General features: G+C 40.6%; 1 protein-coding gene across 2 annotated transcripts in view; it reads right to left on the bottom strand.

The window, feature by feature from the left end:
* Positions 1-5,544: 5,544 nt before the first annotated feature.
* The window catches only part of TXNRD1 (thioredoxin reductase 1), a 51,936-nt gene continuing 35,842 nt past the window's right edge, over positions 5,545-21,638 (bottom strand). For both annotated transcript variants that reach the window (XM_074940871.1, XM_074940882.1), the window contains exons 13-17: positions 20,020-20,176; positions 19,114-19,221; positions 16,296-16,391; positions 13,792-13,926; positions 5,545-9,119 (exon numbers count right to left, since the gene is read on the bottom strand). In XM_074940871.1, the coding sequence (XP_074796972.1) occupies positions 9,057-9,119; positions 13,792-13,926; positions 16,296-16,391; positions 19,114-19,221; positions 20,020-20,176 (559 nt within the window). In that variant the 3' untranslated portion in view covers positions 5,545-9,056. The remainder of the gene's footprint in view (positions 9,120-13,791; positions 13,927-16,295; positions 16,392-19,113; positions 19,222-20,019; positions 20,177-21,638) is intronic.

Raw genomic sequence — 21,638 nt, 5'->3', positions numbered from 1 at the left:
TGGTAACTCACATAGGCTTCACCGCCTCCAGTCAAATCTCACAGCCCACCTCCTAGAGTCTGTACTGGTAACTCAAGCCAGTTGTAGCCCTCAAGCAGTTCCCTCCCCACCTCCCTTTTGGGTTGCTGGAGGCTTCTCTTTTATTGCTAGGCCTGGGACTGATTTAGCCATAAGACCTACCTGTCACACAGCTGCAATGACTTTTCCCACCTGGGAAGGAGAGCTGAGGGAAGCTCATGTAGGGCTGGACCTATTACTCTTAAAGGGGCCAGTCACCCTGTGATTGCTCTGTACATCTGGGAAATTGCTGCCTTCCCACCCCCCATTACTTGACAACAAAGCTCCAAAGGAGTCACATTCTACCAGCGCCTCCCCTATCAGTGGCTGCCCCATGGGAGGGTTGCCACCTGACCAAGTTTTCCCAGCATTGTCCCCTTTTTTGAGGTAGCTGTCCTGGGCAATCTCTAAGGGCTCTGAGTGCACTCTGCCAGCTATCCAGTTTTATGGGCTCCGGATCATCCTGGATGTCCCACCTTTTTGTGCCGCTGAGGTGGCAACCCTAGCCCCATGCCCCCTTAAAGAAGAGCTGGCTACAACACAGGGATCTCTGCAGGAAGAGTAGTATCGCTCCATTAACAGAACTGCATAGATACAGAAGAACTGGGTAAAGAATGGGGGGAAAGATAGATTTGTTGAACATCATACTTGATAAATGAATTGGATGGATATATTTAAATTATTCACCCAGCTCTCTAAAAATATGCCATGAATAATATAATCCAAGTGTGACATTCTTTGAATACAACTATTTGATGAAAATTATTCGACCAGCTCATTATAAAGCCTGAGGAGAAAAGGCTTTGGCAGTGATAGGATGAGGTGGTGTATATTTACCTCAGCAGTTAATGATTGTTGCTGGAAGCAAACATTTTGAATTGAATTACAAAATTTTTTCTTCCCAGTCCATGTACCTTGCTAGCGAGCAGTGTGAAAACAAATTTGCCAAGATTTTCAAAAATGGGTACATAAAGTTGGGCTCTTCGGTCCATATTTAGCCACCTAAATAAGTGACTTGATCTTCAAAAGTGCTGAGCACACAGAAACTTCCACTAAAGCCAAATGGAAGCTGCTGTCCTCTCTGGACTGTTTTAGACCACAGCTGGAAGTTGTATGGGGCAGTGGGGAGGGAGCGAGGCTGCAGCAACAGGCCAGAGGTAACAGCCTGGGAGCTGGTTGGCACCTAAATATGGAAGAAAGAGCCACCTTTGAAAATCTCACCATTCCTTTTGGAGAAACGAGTACTAATAATTTGGAAGCTCTAACATCTGAACCATACGTGTTAATATTCTTTTTAAATAGAGTTTAATATTGCCTTAAGGAAAAGCAACAATTATCATTTACAAAAAACATTTAAATCCATGTTATGGACCTGACATCTGCTGACAGAAAAAGCAAGACCACATCTTAGAGGCAATTTTTTTAAAGCTGTAAATGTGCAGCAAGTGGTAGTTTCTGTACAAATTGTCAGAGTGACCAGTATAGGTTTAGATCTAAATGTCATTTGTGGATAAGTTACTAATTTGCGGGTTGTTTTTAACACTCATGAAAGTAAGCAGACTGCTGGCACTTAACATTAAAAATGGTTGCAGAGCAGTTTTTAAACTAAGAGATGGGGGAAAGCTGATGGCTGCAGAGGCACACATAGATCAGACAGACTTCTCTTAGAGCAGAGTCTATTGATAGAGATTCTCTAGGTTTTAGTCAGGAGGAGAGGATGGAAGAGGATAAAGTATGGGCCAGATCAGACGAGAAACATTCACATAAAGAATCTGACACATCAGAAAAGGGCAGACAAATAAACAGTGACAAGTTTTTAAAGTGCTTGTACACAAATGCTAGAAGTCTAAATAATAAGGTGGGTGAACTAGAGTGCCTCGTGTTAAAGGAGGATATTGATATAATAGGTATCACAGAAACCTGGTGGAATGAGGACAATAAATGGGACACAATCATTCTGGGGTACAGAATATATCGGAAGGACAGAACAGGTCATGCAGGGGGTGGGGGTGGTGGGTGGCACTATATGTGAAAGAAAATGTAGAATCAAATGAAATAAAAATCTTAAATGAATCCACATGTTCCATAGAATCTCTATGGATAGTAACTCCATGCTCTAATAAGAATATAACAGTAGGGACCTATTATCGACCACCTGACCAAGACAGTGATAGTGATGATGAAATGCTAAGGGAGATTAGAGAGGCTATCAAAATAAGGAACTTAATAATAATGGGGGATTTCAATTATCCCCATATTGATTGGGTACATGTCACCTCAGGACTAAATGCAGAGACAAAATTTCTCAATACTTTAAATGACTGCTTCTTGGAGCAGCTGGTACAGGAACCCACAAGGGGAGAGGCAACTGGTAAGTCTAACGTCAGTACCAGGCAAATTAGTTGAAACAATAGTAAAGAATAAAATTGTCAGACACATAGAAGAACATAAATTGTTGCACAAAAGTCAACATGGTTTCTGTAAAGGGAGATCATGTCTTACTAATCTATTAGAGTTCTTTGAGGGGGGTCAACAAACATGGGGACAAGGGGGATCCAGTGGACATAGTGTACTTAGATTTCCAGAAAGCCTTTGACAAGGTCCCGCACCAAAGGCTCTTACGTAAATTAAATTGTCATGGGATAAGAGGGAAGATCCTTTCATGGATTGAGAACTGGTTAAAAGACAGGGAACAAAGGGTAGGAATAAATGGTAAATTTTCAGAATGGAGAGGGGTAACTAATGGTGTTCCCCAAGGGTCAGTCCTAGGACCAATCCTATTCAACTTATTCATAAATGATCTGGAGAAAGGGGTAAACAGTGAGGTGGCAAAGTTTGCAGACGATACTAAACTGCTCAAGATAGTTAAGACCAAAGCAGACTGTGAAGAACTTCAAAAAGATCTCACAAAACTAAGTGATTGGGCAACAAAATGGCAAATGAAATTTAATGTGGATAAATGTAAAGTAATACATATTGGGAAAAAATAACCCCAACTATACATACAATATGATGGGGGCTAATTTAGCTACAATTAATCAGGAAAGAGATCTTGGAGTCATCGTGGATAGTTCTCTGAAGACATCCACGCAGTGAGCAGCGGCAGTCAAAAAAGCAAACGGGATGTTAGGAATCATTAAAAAAGGGATAGAAAATAAGACGGAGAATATCTTATTGCCCTTATATAAATCCATGGTACAACCACATCTTGAATACTGCGAACAGATGTGGTCCCCTCACCTCAAAAGAGATATACTGGAATTAGAAAAGGTTCAGAAAAGGGCAACTAAAATGATTAGGGGTTTGGAACAGGTCCCATATGAGGAGAGATTAAAGAGGCTAGGACTTTTCAGCTTGGAAAAGAGGAGACTAAGAGGGGATATGATAGAGGTCTATAAAATCATGAGTGGTGTGGAGAAAGTGAATAAGGAAAAGTTATTTACTTGTTCCCATAATATAAGAACTAGGGGCCACCAAATGAAATTAATGGGCAGCAGGTTTAAAACCAATAAAAGGAAGTAGTTCTTCACTCAGCGCACAGTCAACCTGTGGAACTCCTTGCCTGAGGAGGTTGTGAAGGCTAGGACTATAACAGGGTTTAAAAGAGAACTGGAAAAATTCATGGAGGTTAAGTCCATTAATGGCTATTTGCCAGGATAGGGTAGGAATGGTGTCCCTAGCCTCTGTTTGTCAGAGGGTGGAAATGGATGGCAGGAGAGAGATCACTTATGTTCTAAGGGACAGATGATGCTGGGCAGAGCCAGGAAAAATACAAATGAGAGCTGTGTAAGCTTCCCACCCACAGCTTTGTCACTGTCATCTGAATTCTGACTTTCAATACCCTCTGCTACACCACTCTTGGCCTCCCCACATCAACTCTGGCAGAGCACCTCAGTCCTCTGCGCGGATTTGCAGATACTGCCAATTGTGCAATTACACTCAACTATGCAGGTGGTTTTGTAATGACCATGTTGATAAATATGCACAAAGAACATGAACTGGAGAATACTAAATAACTTTTGGCTATGGAACACAGTGTATGTGGTTGTCATTATTGTTTTGGGTCTTTGTTTGTTTTGCTCGAATTACTTATAGGCCACAAGCTGACTTGAATGAAGAATTTAACTGGAAAAACCTTTAGCTCATCTATGCCACAATTCACAAAGTGCAATAAAAACCATGGCCAAAGAACCAAATGGAGTAAGAGTCTCAGAGAGTGAAGGCCAACCTCATCTAAAACCAGGCACAATTCATCATTCTTCTTTCTGTGTCACACTGTGTGGCATACATCAGTTCTCAACATGGGTAATGTTGTTCAGTGAGTGCCTTATTTACACTGATGTTTTTAGGCTAAAAATGTTATGCACAGTTTACTCTTTTAAGCCAGCAGCAGGTACAGCTTGATTACACTACATGCAGCCTAGTGTAAGTCCTGCTTAAAAGACAAAAAATATAGTGCTAAAAGAATATTAAACTAACACTAGATTGTAGTATGTTACACTTTTAATTGAGTGGGCTTGTCAGTGGCTCTCACGGGCCCAATTCAACGCTTAGTAAAAATTGAGGGGAGTCCTGTGAGTGACTTTAATGGGAGTGGACCTGGCCCTAACTGAATAGATTTCTATGGTTTTACACGTTGTCCTTTTAAGTTAAGAGGTGCTCTGCCATTTCAGACAGTGCCAACCGGCAATAGTGTTCTACTCAGGCAATAGCTACCTGCAACTGCCAAACTTTCAACTGACACTGTGAGCTAGATTGGGAGTGATCAAAAGCCCTTAGTATGGGGCAGCGTGTAGCTCAGATACCCGAGGGTCCTTGCTTATTCCTTGTTTTATAAGATAAGTAAACTGCACCAGCACTATATCTGGCACTGCCTAATTTCCCTCTTCACCAGCCCAGCTGTGCTGGCTCGTGAATGGGAATGTGGAGCCAATACTCTGTCCATTCCCCCCTCTTGTTTGTACACTCCTTGCCCATATGCGTGAGTGAGACAGTAGTAGCTCTGCCAGCAGCAGCTGCTTCCCACCCCAACTCCAGAAAATGTGAGAGTCCGTACAGGGGGCTAAGAGAGGTCACAGGGCATCTGACAATTAAGCCCAAGAACGCAACCTTCTGATTACAGAAGAAAACTGTAGTGTTTTGATCTGAAAGAGGGAGGCATCCCCATCAGCAAATCTCTCTGAATACCACAATCATGTACAGGTTAGGATTGTTCTAACAGGTCACACCAGGATGAATAAAGATAAGTGGAAGAGAATTAAACAGTAAAAATTTTAATCTCATTAGATAAAGCCTGCTAATTAAGCACTGAAACTTTACAAAATGCTGAATCTCTACATTTTTGATATGAAATACCTTTGGAGAAATTTGGCTTGTATTCATGTAGGAGATCCAAAAATGTTAATGACTGATAAAATAAAGAGCTGGACATGAGTGGAATATAAATAGTTTAATTTATTACATTTTCTAGTATATGTCCATGATTTCATAATAAAATGTACATTTAATTTTATATGAATTCAAAGGATTTTGTTTTGGCCTTTAATGTAGTCTTATATGATGTCTTCATAAATTATATGCCTCTTTCACCATGCACAGACCCACAAGAAAAATAATATTGGAGAGAAAAATATGGAGAAAGTACTAATGTTTTCACAGTTCAGTTGTCTTATTTAAAATATAAAAATCAGCAGCTTTGAAAATGTACACCAAAAATTATTATTTAGCACATTAATCAGTAAAGAAGGATGTATAATCTATAGCCCAGTCCTGCAAATGCTTGAGTACACATGGAACTTACTCATATACTTAAATTTCTGTCTTCAGGGAGACAATGCATTAAGTAGTTGCCTGTGTGTTTAAATGTTTGAGTTTGAGGGCCTACCTAGTGTGAAACTCTACTCACTGTATTTCCTGGTCTTATGCACGTGACATCTAGAGCATTAGGAACACAAATGCTCCTAATGTTAGTGAAAAGTAGGCCCCTAATTTTTCATTCCTTACATTTTAAAAACTTGTCCTTATTTGTTTGATATGCACTGGGGAAAAAAAACCTACATTTTTCTGAAAATATCTAACATACTACTCAAAAATCAAAAGACTGAAATAAATGACACAAAGGTTTATGATCAAAGTCGCCTTTTCTGGTCTTAAAAATGTATGTCTTGCTAAGCTATGGTTTCTTCACTCAGGAGTGCATCAAAAGGAGTAGCACTTCACGCAAACATTCTATTTGCTGCAATAAACTGGCCAGGGAAAAATACACATTGTTTTATATGGTATAAAGCATAAAAAAATCCTTCAGTTAAGTATATGAGTTTATAAAAATAATTTACAACACTATTGGAAGCTTCTCAATAGAAAATGGTGATATTCACCCTGTGCAGAAGCCCAGTGCACCACTTATATAGTCTGTTTTAAATATATAATTTTCTTAATCAGATATAAACAATGCACATATGGAAATGAGGACAGTTTTAGGTCTTGTCTACACAGGAAAGATTGACAGGGTGTGTTTTTTTTCTTTTTCTTTACTCAACTATACAAATATAACTAACTTGAAAGAGTGCATTCACACTGCTTTGTCTAAAGTGGCTTAAGCAACTTCCTTTGTGAATCACAATGCCCACGTAGCACCTGTCTGAGCAGGTGCCCCAGGGTAGAGTGTTCTGTTGCTAGGCTCAATACACTGTGGGTTGTTTATTGTTTTGGATGGTGGGATACCTATGGGAATCTACGGGACTACTGGAACATGGTAGTTGACTCCTTCCACTGTAACCTATAATTTGCTTGTTTTTCACTAGCCAATACGATTTTCAAACTGTTTCAGTTTCAAACAAGTTTTCAAACTGCTGTCAGGCAGCATGGAGGAAGCCCTGCTGAGTACAGCAATCCTGACCATCATTAATACAAACAGGGTGCTCCATGTGTGTTAATTGCGTAGGCAGGTGGTGTTGGAAGAGATGAAGGATCACCACAATTGTGACACCACACGGATGCTTCTAGAGCAAGAGGATAAAACAGCAGTTACTTCAGTCCAGCTCCTCATAGCATGCACATGTGCTGGGGGCATTAACAGAGATCTTTGTTTTTGTAATTCTGCCACTGCTCCTTGGTTTTGGTGCCACACTGGGAATACCCCTTTAGCCCGCATTTGCTCTGCTAGCTGCTGGTAAATCTTGGCATTCTAGTGACTCCTGAAAAGATGAGACTGAATGTACTTTTCTCCCTGCAAGGCCAGGAATTCCTCAATCTCCTGATGCAACCACATGAGGGTGCAATGGACTCAGGGTCTGTGAACTTGCCCCGAACTGGAGACACACAGATGCGCTTGTGTGTCTGCCAGTATACAAGAGATAGGGATGTCCAATCAAGATGCAGTCAGTGCTTAAATTGGTCTGAAAGAGAGTGTGTGTGTGGGGGTCCATCATAATCTGGGAACAGCAGCTTTGGTAAAACGGTGCTTGAGGTGTGCCCCTCAGCAACCTAGCTCGGGTTTTTTAATTTTTCTTTTTTCCCCCCAGGTCTGCAACCCCTTAGACCACCATGTCTCCCCTCCACTCCCTCACCAAGCACATACACTTTAAATACCAGATACAGAGGAGGATAGGGCTGTGCAAATAAGTCATTTTTTAGTTTTGTGGGTGAACCGTAAAGTCAGGGGGGGAAATTGTTTCAGGTTGAATGAAATGTTTTGTTTGAGGATGTGGTCTGGGGTTTTTTCCCCAAAATTTTTAACTAATTTTGAGGTAAAATTCAAACTGCAAAATAATCTTGAATAAAAAAAAATGAAACACCTCATTCAGAAAATGTTGAAACAAAGTGTTTTGATTATTTTAGAATTTTTTTGCTCCCGACCAAAACAATTCAGCGAATTCAACATGAATTAGCAAAATGTTTCGGTTGACCCAAATCTGCATTTTTTGGACAAAAAAAGTAGTTTTAGTCCCAGTTCTAGTGGAGAGTGCACACGTAACCAGACAAGCCAATCCAGATACAAAGTAATGCAGTGTGGGATAGCAGTGGGAGGACTACCTGATGCGATACAGCTATTTCAAAACAGGGATATGTCCACACCAATCTTACAGCGGTATAACACGTTCCAAAACAGAATTATGTCACTTCCCAAGTGGGTTAATTACAGAGGGATAAGATGCAAGATAATGCCCCATAAGGTCATTTGAGTCTGGATGGAAAGCAGTTTATGCCAAAAAACTAAAAATACCCCAAAAAAGCTTTCCCAGGTAGACAAGGCCTTTCTGAGATAAACATTTTCCTTTCTCAGAAGCTAGTACAAGGGGCAACTGTGGTAACAAGTAGTCATCTCTAGAATAACAAATTATGAGGGATTAATTTTGGTGTTAGGATTTTTGGAAGCGAAAAAAGACTTGCTATTCTGGATATTGCTAATTATGGCTAAATGTACGTGACAGGCTATTTTGCAACTCAGAATGAAACATGAGATAAGATCACTCCTCTATACTCATACTTTACCTGCTGCATTACTGTGATCCGATGATGATATGCAGGCTCACCGAGGAAGAGTCACCATCGTACTGTTTTATAATGCAATATATCGGAGATACCATAGAACTATCAGTACTTGTGGTAACACATTTAAATTAGGAAGCTCTTCATTTAGGGGAAAAGGGTTATTCTCAAACTGTGCCAGCAGTTCTTCCATCGCTGCCTACCAGAAAACTCTGGGTTTAGGCTGCGACATCATGGAAGCATCCTGTAGATGCCTTGCCATGCAGCAGCTTGATGTTAAATACTCCCACTGTTTTGCCGATTGCCATCCAATCATCACGAATGACTAACAACTCCCAGTCTGCTTTTCTCATTCAGTTAAGTGAACGCTTTGGTCAAGGGGGCGCCCACTGCTGCTGAGGATGATGATGACGGCTTGTTTGGAGATGTTTTCTTCTGCCTTGCACAAGTCAACCGTGGTGATGAAAGTCAGTCTCTGGCAAATGCAGCAACAATGGGGGTGATTAACCTCAGCAGCCAGACTGAAGGACATTTCCACCAGAACGCTTAGTCTCTGACAGCGTGGTGAATATCTGAGAGGAAGGAAGCAAGAATGTTTTCAGTATATTGAAATGAATCCCAAGGAGGATGGCACTCAGATATCTAAAGAATAATGCTACAACAATAGCATTTCTTATTCAAAGTAGTATACTGTAATGGCAAAGATTCATTTAACATCCTCATTGCTTCATAGTGCACACCTCTTGTCATCACCACTTTTCTTAGGGTTTTTATTTTTGTGGTCAAGAAGAAATGACTGAGGGAAAGTCACGTGGCTATCACTTTTATCTTAATATGGTAAATTAAGATATCACTTTAATTAAGATATCACGTTGATATCACATCAAATATAATTCTGGAACCAATTCCAGCTCTGGATATTATGGATTCGGATTTACAGCACTTGTGCTGACCAGGATCTGGTGATTGGAACTCCTGCTTTAGGAAGCGTGGAGAAGATGTGGCTACCATTCCAACACATACACTGGAATTCTGTGCTATGTCTCCAGAAGTCCTGGGCAAGGGGAAGAGAATGATGGTTTTAAGCTAATTTTGTGTCTGCCTGGTTCTGGGGCTAAAATGCCAACCAGCATAATTTAGAACAGCCCTGGAGGCTGCTTTAAATTATGGCAGCATACCTTGGGGTTCCTATCATTTGCGGTACAAGCCAGAATGGCCATGGGAATATACACTAAGGCCTCAACGTCTACTGCCCATGGCACAAAGGTTTGTCTGGGGAAGGGCCAGTACAGGGACACCTATCGTGGCCCAACATAGTACCTGCAAGGAGGAAATTCTTCCCCAGCAACTTGCCTGTTGAAGGCCAAGAATGATCCTGGCACTGGACAAGGACTCCAGGAAACCTGTGTTCCATTCCCTACTCTGACACACTTTTCCTCTGTGACCTTGGGCAAGTCACTTAACCTCTCCATGCCTCAGTTTACAATCTTCTGCTTTTGTGTGTCCCTTTCTCACACTTCTTGTCTGTCTTATCTACAAGACTACAAGCACTGTGGGGCAGGGACTATCTCTTACTATGGGTTTATATAGTGCCTAGCACATTGGGCCCCTTACATGCTACTGTAATACAAATAAAATAATAATAATTGACTTTAATGGAGGTACCCAACCTCACATTTCAGGACCAGGCTCTTTTTAACTATATCTTTGACTGAAGGAGCTCAAACAGTTCCCCCAAAAATGAAAAATCCATGAGCACAACTCTTCCAATGTAGTTCTCTTGGATTCAAGCTGCTCTAACATGAGGCTGAAGGAAAAATATTCTTAATGCACTTTGTAAAGGTTTTCTTTCTTCCCCCCAGACAATTGCTAAAGAAACCTTTGTAGATCTAGTCTACAAAGTGAGGACTCTTGGTGCTTTCCTGAAACTTACATTAAAAATAAAGATGTTCAAGAGTAGTTTTTGTAAAATGAAAAAATACTGAAATTCTAGAAGAAAATTAAGTTGCATGAAATCCAACAAATTATCTCAGTTAGTAGTTAAGGTTTACTACACAACTGATGGTGTTGTTTTACACACATATAATACAGGAAAGATTACAGGAAATCAAAACCACTTCTATCTAAATGGTTCAAAGCTACAGTAATTAGCTGGCATCAAAGTCATCTCTGAGGAAGAATAAACTGAGAACAGAACAGAGTAGCTGCACATTTCAGCCATGCAAATAAGATTGAAATGTCTGCAGTTAATCGAGATCTGAAAGCCTTAAAGTTCAGTAAGTTGAAGCCTTGCTGTATACAGACTGCAAACAGCTCTTTGGAGAATAGCATCAATAAAATGATACACAACCTCCTCCCTCTGTAAGCAAATAAAACACTACATACCAATAAGGAATTCAGATACATGCAAGAAACTACCTTCATGTATAGTGAAAAGAAAGAGGATATATTTAAGCTAAGGGACTGGGTTTGAAATAGGGCTTCTAATTCTCCAATGCAATATGTGCGCATCTTAATCTTCATTTTCATTTCAAGTGGACTTTGATTGCACTGCATTGTTGAAGTCACTTTGAAATGAAAATAAAGATTAAAATGTGCTGGCTTTATCTGTTTTTCCTTCTTGGTCTTGACCCCAGCTTCTATGTGTATCGGCCAGCTCTAGCTGCTGTGCAGTCCCTGCATAGCTTCTTGACTAAAGCAACCCAGCTGGGATCTATCTGAGAGTTACTGGAAATATGATTTTTCGATTGAGAGCTTGTTAGCTGTACAAGTGAAGACAAGGCTATAGATCCAATAAATGGAAAGCACTCATTAGTGAACTAGCTGAGTCATGCCAGTTTTTAAAAGGAAGATTTGCCTGAATTGTAAATACCAACATTTTTAATTACTACAATTCAGTCTCTCTTAAAACCAGGTCTCATTAAGACCCAGTTTCTGCCACCTATACTCACACTGAGGAGCACTTGTCTCTGCAAACAGTCTCATTGATTTCAAGAGCCTGTTTTGTAGAGTGAGTAAGAGAAGCAAAATCTGGCTCTAATTTATAAAAGCAAAATATTCATGCTGAATACCACTGTACTTGTCAGAAGACCGCTTGTGAAATGAGATACTACTGGAAGTCACTGAGAGTGGCAGTATCTGGTCCTAAATAAAGATGTGATACATCTGTGCAGGAAAGTGATAGTAATTTCCTTTCCTTTAGCATGTTTATAAATATATAACTTAGAAAGCATGCTGAGGTCATTCATTGTTCTATTTGTCCCAATGCACTCAGTACCTACAAAATGCCAACAAATTTTTTATTTTTTTGTTGTTGTTGGCAGCTGAATAAGAGATGAGATTAAGTAAAAGGAGCAAAAACCTTTTGACTACAAAATTATCACAACCCTCTGGAGCTTTTAATTTGCATGTTCCTCCTCAGACGATTCTCTCCCCCACTCCTCTCCAAATAAACATGATTAGCTGAAATTACCACACCAAATTATGTCTAATCATTCTAATTCATTTTCAATTTTAGCAGCTCAGATGTCCAAAATACATTATGATTATCATTCTATCTTCACACTGCATATGCTAATGCTCCATTTGAATTCACAGGTGTGAAGACTCCCACTCAGCCGTCTACCAGGAAAAGGCCTCTGATAAAATGAGAACTTGTTTTCCTTTCTTTGAGGGTTTATAAGAACCCCATTGTAACATGATGTTACAGAGAAAGGTAAAACCTTTCCTGTGGATGCTTTGAAATCACTCGGGTATCTGCCAATCTGTTACATTCACAAAGGCTGTCATCTTGACCTACCTTGCATTATGCTGAAAACACAACATACAAATAGCACAGACAAGTGGATGGGGCTACTTTTGCAGATCTCTGGTATTTTATAATATTACAGCTTGTAGCTAAAATACGTACTGAAGGACACAGATTCAGTCCAAGACCCACTGACAGATTCAAGAGTTAAAATGGCTTAGGGTATGTCTACACTGCAATTAGACACCTATAGCTGCTCGTGCGTAGATGTTCATGATCAGGATTCTCGGGTTTCAGAGCCCAGGCTGCAGCCCGGGCCCAAACGTCTACGCCGCAATTAAGCAGCTCCTTAGCCCGAGCCCAAGTCAGCTGGCACAGGCCAGGCACAGAGTTTTAATTGCAGCGTATGTCTAGCCTTAGAGGAAATCCTCAGCTGGTGTAAATAGGCACTCTCCAATGGAATGTCACTGATTTACACCAGCAAATGATTTTGCTCCTTTTCATGCTTCTTTACTTGGAGTCAGACACATGAACTGAGTAAAGAAAAAATCTCCGGAGAGGCAGAATTTAAGAGAAAAATCATTAAGTAGTTGCTCTCTCTCTAGAATACCACTTTATAAGCCTATTTTAGATCAACCTGAAATGTTAGCCTTGATAACCAATTAGCAGAAATAAATATCTGAAGCCTCCATATACAGATTTCTGAGAGTCAGCGTGTGAGGAGAATTCTCTACTCTCAGACAGAGAAGACACTACATCATGGCAGACCACTGACATTAAATAGTTAAAGAATTAAACATATGAAGAAAAACCCTGAGTCTTTATATAAAGTCAAAACTTTAGTATCTGGAACTCCTGGTCATCCAAAATTCAAATCAAAACTGTGTAGAAACCAAAATTCATTTTTATAAACTCTAATTATTTGAAGATTTCCAACCTCTTCCCCTGAGACCCCAAAATAAAAGGCTGTGAGACACATTCTCAGGTACGGCCAAAATGTGCCTTGTGCAAGCTGGGGAGTGTAAGGGTGGAAGTAGCTATGGGCAGGCTTAAAGTTCACTCTTGAACTATCCCTGATCCTGCTGACACTATATTAGACTGGTCCCTGTGCTCTGAGTTAGAGCATCTTAGAGATGCTTTGATTTATGACGGCTGTTAATGTCCACAAGGTTGAGGATCAGAAAGAGGGATCTTCTGGTGGAGTACAGCAGGTATGGGAGCTCTTACATTAGTACTCTTTCCCCTCATGTGCTGGCAGCAGGAAGAAGGGAGATGCCTGCTCTCCTCTATCGGAAGATCCCCTTGTGCTGGCTAAAGCAAACTGGCATAATCTGCTGTGATCCCCCTGGGGCTGGATGTGCTAGCTTTACGATCACATCATCTGGCACTGCAGTGCAAAGGGGCTGCACTGCATAAGAAAATCTAGCCTTATGTATTTTTTGTTTAGCGATACCACACAATAATAGACTGTGAAAACTCTGACATCACATACACACCTCTGCACAAACTGGATGAATTCCTATTGTGTTGTCCAACTGCGCTTTTGTCAGTCCACATTTGATGGCTGCTGAAAACCCCTGGGTAACTTCTCCAGCATTTGGACCAAGCACATGGAAACCAATAACTCGCTCCTAAATAAAGAAAATCAATTTAAGTAGCCTTGTACATTTATTCTCTTCAGATAGTCTTGAAGATTTTCTTCTTATTAAAGACAGTATGTTTAACTTTTACTCAGATGAGTTGTTCCACTGACTTCAATGGGCTACTCACCAAAGTGAAGATAAGCATATGTGTATATCAAGCACATTGCAATACCAGGGCCAGTGTTAGTTGTTCATTTACTGTGTGTTTGTTCTGAATCATCTCAATAAAAATTAAATTTTACAAACTCCCAGTTTAGCAGTTAAGTAACATTAAGTGTAACAACACAAGAAACGCTTATATATACTTCTATTTATCTTTTCTAATTGGATTGATGTAATTGAATGATTACTGCTGAGCAAATATATTCACCGACAAGTAATACATATTCTGTGCAAAAGGTCATAAATCAAAAAATGGGCTCATGGATGTGCTGTTGGGTTCCTAGGAGACTGAAGCCTGAGCCTCGCCACCCAGGCCCAAAGCCCGAGCCAAAAGCCCGAAGCCCTGCTGCCCAGGGCTGAAGCCTGAGCCCTTCTGCCCCTTAGCTTCGTGGGGCCCCCTGTGGCATGGGGGCCCAGGGCAATTGCCCTACTTGCTACCCGCTAATGCCAGCCCTGTGTTCATTTCTGTGATTTTATTGTTTATTGCCCATGCCCTGTCCATGACTTTTAATAAAAATACCCGTGCCAAAATCTTAGCCTTAACTACGACCAATAGATAACATCTCTGGTGACTGCTGAAACAGACAAGGCACACAGTCACAAGAAAACAACTATCACTGCATACTCCGTTTCTCTAGCATACGCTAGTGTCCAAATGAAAAATATCTAGTAACATTTTAGTATAGCTCCTTTCCGTTCTACCGAGAGAACAACAAATCTGATTTATAAAATATTTTACATCCTGAGCTGGTGTAAATTGCCACAGCTCCATGGACTTTGATGGAGTTAAGTGATTTATGCTAGCTAAGGTTCTGTCTCTTTGTTTTCATGCCATAGCAATCCTGTTGGACATCAAAGGCTAACTACAGGACACACAATTTGTGATTTGAGTTTAAGATTATTTTTCCTCATTAGTGAGCACCTATGGGCTAGTTACCTATGAGCTATTTCAAGGATAAGATAATGAGTAAAACCTAAAGTATATCTATTTTCAATTATCTTTTTTTTTATGACATTGTATTAATAAGAGTTTCACGTACAAACTTAAATATTTAATGCACTCAATTTTCATCCTGGATAACCTCTAACCCTACAGATATTTAAACTCATTTACAATTTTCAGGACAATAAAACGTGAACAAATTAAGGACCTGATTCAAAGTCCACTGAAGTTAATGGGAGTCTTTCTATTTATTTCAATGGACTTTGGATCAGGCCCTATAGCCCCAGTTCTACCACAGGATCCATATGGGTGTAAAGGTGATCTCCAAAAAGTGGAGCCTAAATACTATGGTGATGGACACTTTAGAAATGAGATAGTTATTTAGACACCATAAGTTTGTGGTAGGATCCTTAAAATTACCATAGGTACATTAGACAACATGGATAAGAGTAACTAGATAAAATAGATTTTATAGACATTTGCTCATATTGGTTGCTAGATGCCAATATCTAGTAACAAAGATACTGTCACAGTAGAAAAAGTTAAAGGCGAGGGAGAGACTTGTTAATAATTAAAGTCCAACTCAGCCCTTATTAAACAGATCTTGCTCACTTACAGCTGGGAATGCTGATTCTTCTAAATGGTTTATAATCTACTTAATGGTTTAACAGCTTCTGTAGAGGTCTGTAGATGCGAAGGGTGGTAGTTTTATCCCTACTATGGCAGGTTAATCTTAGCATTATCATTTAAAATAAGATTTGTGAGGGCAAGACAGAGAAATCCTGTTATAGTCATCTCGAGGGTTCAAAACTAACCCATGGATTTGTAAGGGGAAGAAATTTGATGGATTCTGGCTGACCTTGATTTAAGGGAGATGCATCTCCTAGAGGAAGAACAGGATGACTTTTTTAAAAAGTGTAAGAGCTATGTAGCATTACTAATAGTTTATATACCTACTTTTGAAATATAATGAACATTTCTAGTGATAACTACCAATATTTTTATCCTTATTGAAAACTACTATGTACAAATGTCAGTCATACAGTCTGTTAAAGGGCCATTTTTCTATAAAACATAAATCTTTGGTACATATTATTAGAAATGTTTAATAATATTCAAAAGGTAGATTAGTGACAAACTGAAGGATATTTATTTTTAACAAATAGGAAAAACAACTACTTATCCCTTTCACTGTGGCCCCTAAAATGACTAGCCAGTTCCTGTTTCCCCATGAGGAAAAAAATGCACTTACATTATCTTGAATATTGCAGATTATCTTTGCATAGCATTTGTTGTTGTCTCTAGATGGGACAGTCCACTCCAGTGGCCAGAAATAACTATGGTAAACCTAGAAATACAATAAGGACTGTAAACAAGTTTTATAAGTTTATGGTGCTAGGTAGGCTTTTCAAAAGCGCTCAGCATTGAACTAACTCTGCACCCACTGAAGTCAATGGGGAGTTTTACTGCTGACTTCAGCAGGAGCAGAGTTAGGCTGACAAGGGGCACTTTTGAAATTCTCACCCTTATAGTTCTTAAAAAGGAGTACAAACTGTGATGCAATGCAAGCATAAATCATTTACTAATATGTTAACTGACAATTATCCAAGCACACAAAACTTGGAATACTTTAAGTCATATAGAGACAAGACTTCCCCTAACAAAAGGTCTGAGGGGAGGCACACCAGGTACAAGGGAAAGGAATATTCAGAGTCCTGTGCTTGGGGAATGCACCTTCCGAGTCATCTGGGTGCACATCAACCTGAAGTGGGAAGGATGGGGGGCAGAATGGGCCATGATCCTGTCCCTCCTCTACAACTGTCTGAACTGCTGGTTGAGTTCTAAGAGGGGATCAGGTTTCCCAGTCCCCTGGAAACTCTGGGAGTGGTTCCCTCCTGGAGTTCTCTGTGGAGCAGTGCAGCTCTACCATCAGCTAACTGTAAATGAATTATTAGATGAGAAGAGTTGTTAATTAACTGCAGCTTACTGAGAAAAACTGAACATATGCCCCTCACAAATCAGGAGAGAACTGATTTAATGCATTTCACATAAGTAAGGTTCTAAGGCACTTTATAAACTACATATATAGAAAGATGTTGTCACCCAACACTGAAATTTAGCCATTTCAGGGGTGAAAGGCAGCTCAAGACCACCACTAAAAAATGTTTAGAGGACAAAGAAAAGGAGAGTACAGGTGCAACTAAGTGCTAAGGAAATTGTAATTATCCAAATTAGAAGTCAGCCAGGTTACAAATGACATTGAAATTCTTTTTGCCTCCTTCGATCAAATTTTCAAAAAAAAAAAAAAAAAAAAAAAAGTCTTCTAAAACCGCAAGTGCATTTTTCACAGTTAAGGGTCCAAGATTCCACATCCAGTTTGGGGGCTTGCACAGACTGGGTTTTGTGAACATAAACTGAAGGTGTGTGTGCAAATGAGAATTTCAGCCATCTTCTAGTGGCCAGAAGTAAGTCCATGTAAAAAAAAAAAAAAAAAAAAAAAAAAAAAAGGTGGGGGGGCATTGTGGAAAAAGAATGATATGATTTGACACACACAGCTCTCTTAAAAAAAAAAAAATCTTCTTAGCTTTATTCTATTAAAAGTTTGCTAATTTATGAACCAGTCCTTACATAATCATTCACCCAGGTCTTGCTCCCAAAACGATATCAATGAGAAGACACCATTCACTGCCAGATTCTTGCAAAGATTTTTTTTTTTTTTTTTTACTCTGTGCTTTGTAGAATATTTTACTGTTTTAGGGCCCAATCCTACAAATTCTTACACATGTTCAATTTCACTCCCATGAGCAATCTCAGTGGGACTACTCCCCTGAGTAAAATTAAGTATGTGTGTGTTTGTACAATCAGGGCCCTAGGGCTTGTCTACGGAACCATCTAGCTTACAGCAAGCTGAGGTGTAAATCCACCTCTGATCAGCCTTCTACACTAAGGGTATGTACACTTACTGCTGATCGATGCTGTGGCTATTGATCCACCGGGGGTCGATTTAGCGAGGTCTAGTGAAGATCCGCTAAATGAACCGCAGATCGCTCTCCCGTCGACTCCAGTACTCCATTGGAACGAGAAGTGTAAGTTAAGTTGACGGGAGAATTTCTCCCATGGACCCAGTACAGTGTAGACACCCCAATAAGTCGACCTAAGGTACGTCGACTCCAACTAAGTTAGTCACGTAGCTGGAGTTGCGTAACTTAGGTTGACTTAACCCCATAGTATAGATCTGCCCTAAGTGTCCATGCTGACCCTGATGCCATTTCAAAGCAGGGTAGATCAAAGTGCACTAAACAACTAATAGTGCATAGCAGCAGGGTCCACACTGACAGTGGGTGGCAGGCTAGTGCAAGGCAGACTTACACTCCAGCTTGCCATGAACTACGTGTTTGTGTAGATAAGTCCAAACAGCCTAACAGGAATAATAACCATGGCAGAGGAGTATATTGCCATACTTTGTGATTACACCAGTAGTTCAGCTTTGGCACTAAAAACGATTTACTGCCTTTCAATGCTCCTCCACTAATTGATCCCCTTATTACATCTAGAGACAAAGATCACATTTTTACAAGTATTTCATGCACAAGCCCCATTTGCCAACAAGAAAACACATCTGCAGCTAGGTTTACCAGAATTGCCGACTAAGGTTTACACCAGGTTTTAGGATCTAACCAAAGCGATAAAAATATTCTTAGTATCCTGTTGCCCTTAAGGGTAGGTCTACACAGCAAAGAAAAACCCATGCCTGGCCTGTGCCAGCTGACTTGGGCTCACAGGACTGTTTCATAGCTGTATAGACTTCCGGGCTCAGGGTGGAGCCCGAGCTGTGGGACCCTCCCACCTTGCAGGGTCCTAGGGCCCAGGCTCTAGCCTGAGCCTGAAAGTCTACACAGCAATGGAACGGCCCCACAACCCAACCCCTGCAAGCCTGGGTTGGCTGGAACAGGCCGGCTGTGGGTGTCTACTTGCTGTGTAAACATTCCCTCTTTCTGATAGAGGGTAGGAAGTTAAATTTTAATTCAAAAATCTTTCTTTTAATGAAAAAGAAGAACTAAACAGTTTACCTCAATATTTTCCTCCCCAAACTTCTCCAGCGCTGTCTCTTCTGAGAATCCACAGGCTCCGTATTCCAGTGGAGTGAACACTGTGGTTGGAACATTCACATAGTCGCACTGTATGGGATTAAAAATTTATTTATTTTATGTCAGCATGTTTAGTATCATCAATATACCAGTTATAAATCAGTGCATTGTTAACATTTCAGGTAGATTTGGAACACAGGAAGAAAAGATGGGAAATTCATAACTCTGAAGGTATCACTTTGAAAGCAACAAGACCTAAGGGTGTTGCTCTAGAGTAACACCACTGGCTTCAGCAGAGTTACACTGATGTAAAATGGAAATACGCAGTGGTGATCCAGACCCTATAAGTGAAAATATGTTGCTCCACTAATGTATCAGACCTTTGTTCTATATATATTTTAAAATGCCAAAGAACTTAGAGTTATGTATTATAATGAAAACACAAAGATGGGAAGTTAAAAATATTAGTCCAAACAGCATCACCTAGGATCCTGAAACCCTATTATTGTCTTGTTAGGGACAATAAGCAGATTTACTAAATTGCCTGTGAATGAGAGTTAGTTTAATGAAACTATGGCTATTGCTGACATTTATAAGATAGCACTAAAATTTAGTCAAAATGGACTCAGTTCACTTTCTTATTACACTCTGAGAGAAAGAAAAAAGCCACTTACACTAGATAAAAATCAGACCTTTATTGCATTCTTAAAGTATTAATTTTGTCCTGCACTAAAGGCAGAACACGTCTGCAGTAACATCTTTGCAAAGGAGGGAGACTGAAGAAGAAAGCAAGCTAATGCTTAAAAAACATGCTATGAGTATATAGTCCAATATGCTGCATTTAAAGGTTTGAACAATGACAGTGCTTCATGCTAATTGCTTGCTTACCTTTAAGGTTGTTCCAGCATAAAGCCTTCGAGCCAACAATCTACCTGCTTGGATTGCCACTGGTGTGAGCTCCAGCTTGCCCTCCAACACATCCCCAATGGCATAAATATAAGGCACATTAGTTTGTTCCTCATCACTGACAGGAATTTTTCCTGATCTACAAGTTAGATTAACAAGAGACAAGGCATGAAGTAACTCAATATAGGAGATTGGAGGAGTAAAATATTAATAACCTGTAGAAGTAAAGCCCTCTAGCTCTATCAGAAGGATACATACTGAATTTCTCTCGGACACCTCAAGTAGCCAGACAACCCTGTGTTACAGTCTTGGCAAACCAGCATCTCTCCAACCAAAGCTACACCAATTTACACACCAGATAAGGACCTGGGCTCTTGAAGCAGTAGTCAGGCTTCTGAATTACAGAGTCATAGGGCAGGACCCAGATCCTCTTCTCAGCACCCACCCCCATTGGGTACAGAGAATCTCCAGGACCCAAAACAGGAGATATTCTCCCACACAAGCTTTGGAGCAGAAGCAGAGCTTCTCTATTGCTGATAATCCAACCTGCTACTGCGGCCCTAACCCTCGGTCTTCCACTTTAAGTGCCAGACATTCAGTTCAAGCTTCTAGACCAGTGGTGGGCAACCTGCGGCCCGCACGCGGCCCATTAGGGTAATCCGCTGGTGGGCAGCCAGACACTTTGTTTACATTTGCACAGCCACCCGCAACTCCCAGTGGCTGCGGTTCGCCAGTCCCAGCCAATGGGAGCTGTGGGAAATGGCGTGGGCCACAGGGACGTGCTGGCCGCCGCTTCCCACAGCTCCCATTTGCTGGGAATGGCAAACCACAGCCACTAGGAGCTGTGGGCAACCGTGCAAATGTAAACAAACTGTCTGGTGGCCCGCCAGCAGATTACCCTGACAGGCCGTGTGCAGCCCGTAGGCCGCAGGTTGCCCACCAGAGTTCTAGAACATCCCATCTAAGGGCAACTAACAAGAATTTTTTTAAATGTTATATTTAATGAGTTATTACAATATTAATAATTCTCAGGTTGCTAATAAGTCAATAGCGCAGTTGGCATTACAAGGAGGGGAAAAGGTAGATAACAAGGAATTCTGCACAGATGTTCATCTCATGGTAACAACCAACAGCATTGACTGAAGGAATTATAGTGGGACCACTATAGACTCCTATACAAAGGTCACTTCACACTTCCCATTACAAAAATTCTGCAACTTTTTATTTTAAGAACTCTACCACCCTCCATGACTTACACAGGGACTTTAGAATGTGGCTGGGGAAGGTCCTGGTGTCAGGTAAGTGTCTTTTGCTGTTCCCAAGAAAAACAACAAATGGAGACACTATAGGTGTAGAGAGACTCCAACCAGTTCAGAACATCTCCTCAGCAACCTGGGCTACTGTGAGCACATCAGAGCTGTTTTCTGCTCACTGGATTTCAGTAGAATATTGGTCAAGTTCTAGGTTGCGGCCCTTCTCTTCAAGGCGATCCATAGCCTGAGCCCAGACTATCTAAAAGATCAACTAAAGCTTCAGGATGAATACTATGGCCAACACCACCACTCCTCTGGCACAACATGCTCCCTACAGTGAGGGAGAAG

The sequence above is a fragment of the Natator depressus genome, chromosome 1 (genome assembly GCF_965152275.1).
Source record: "Natator depressus isolate rNatDep1 chromosome 1, rNatDep2.hap1, whole genome shotgun sequence".
Taxonomy (NCBI): Eukaryota; Metazoa; Chordata; order Testudines; family Cheloniidae; genus Natator; species Natator depressus.
Note: the sequence above shows the minus strand (reverse complement) of the source record. Positions and strands in the feature narration are given on the sequence as shown.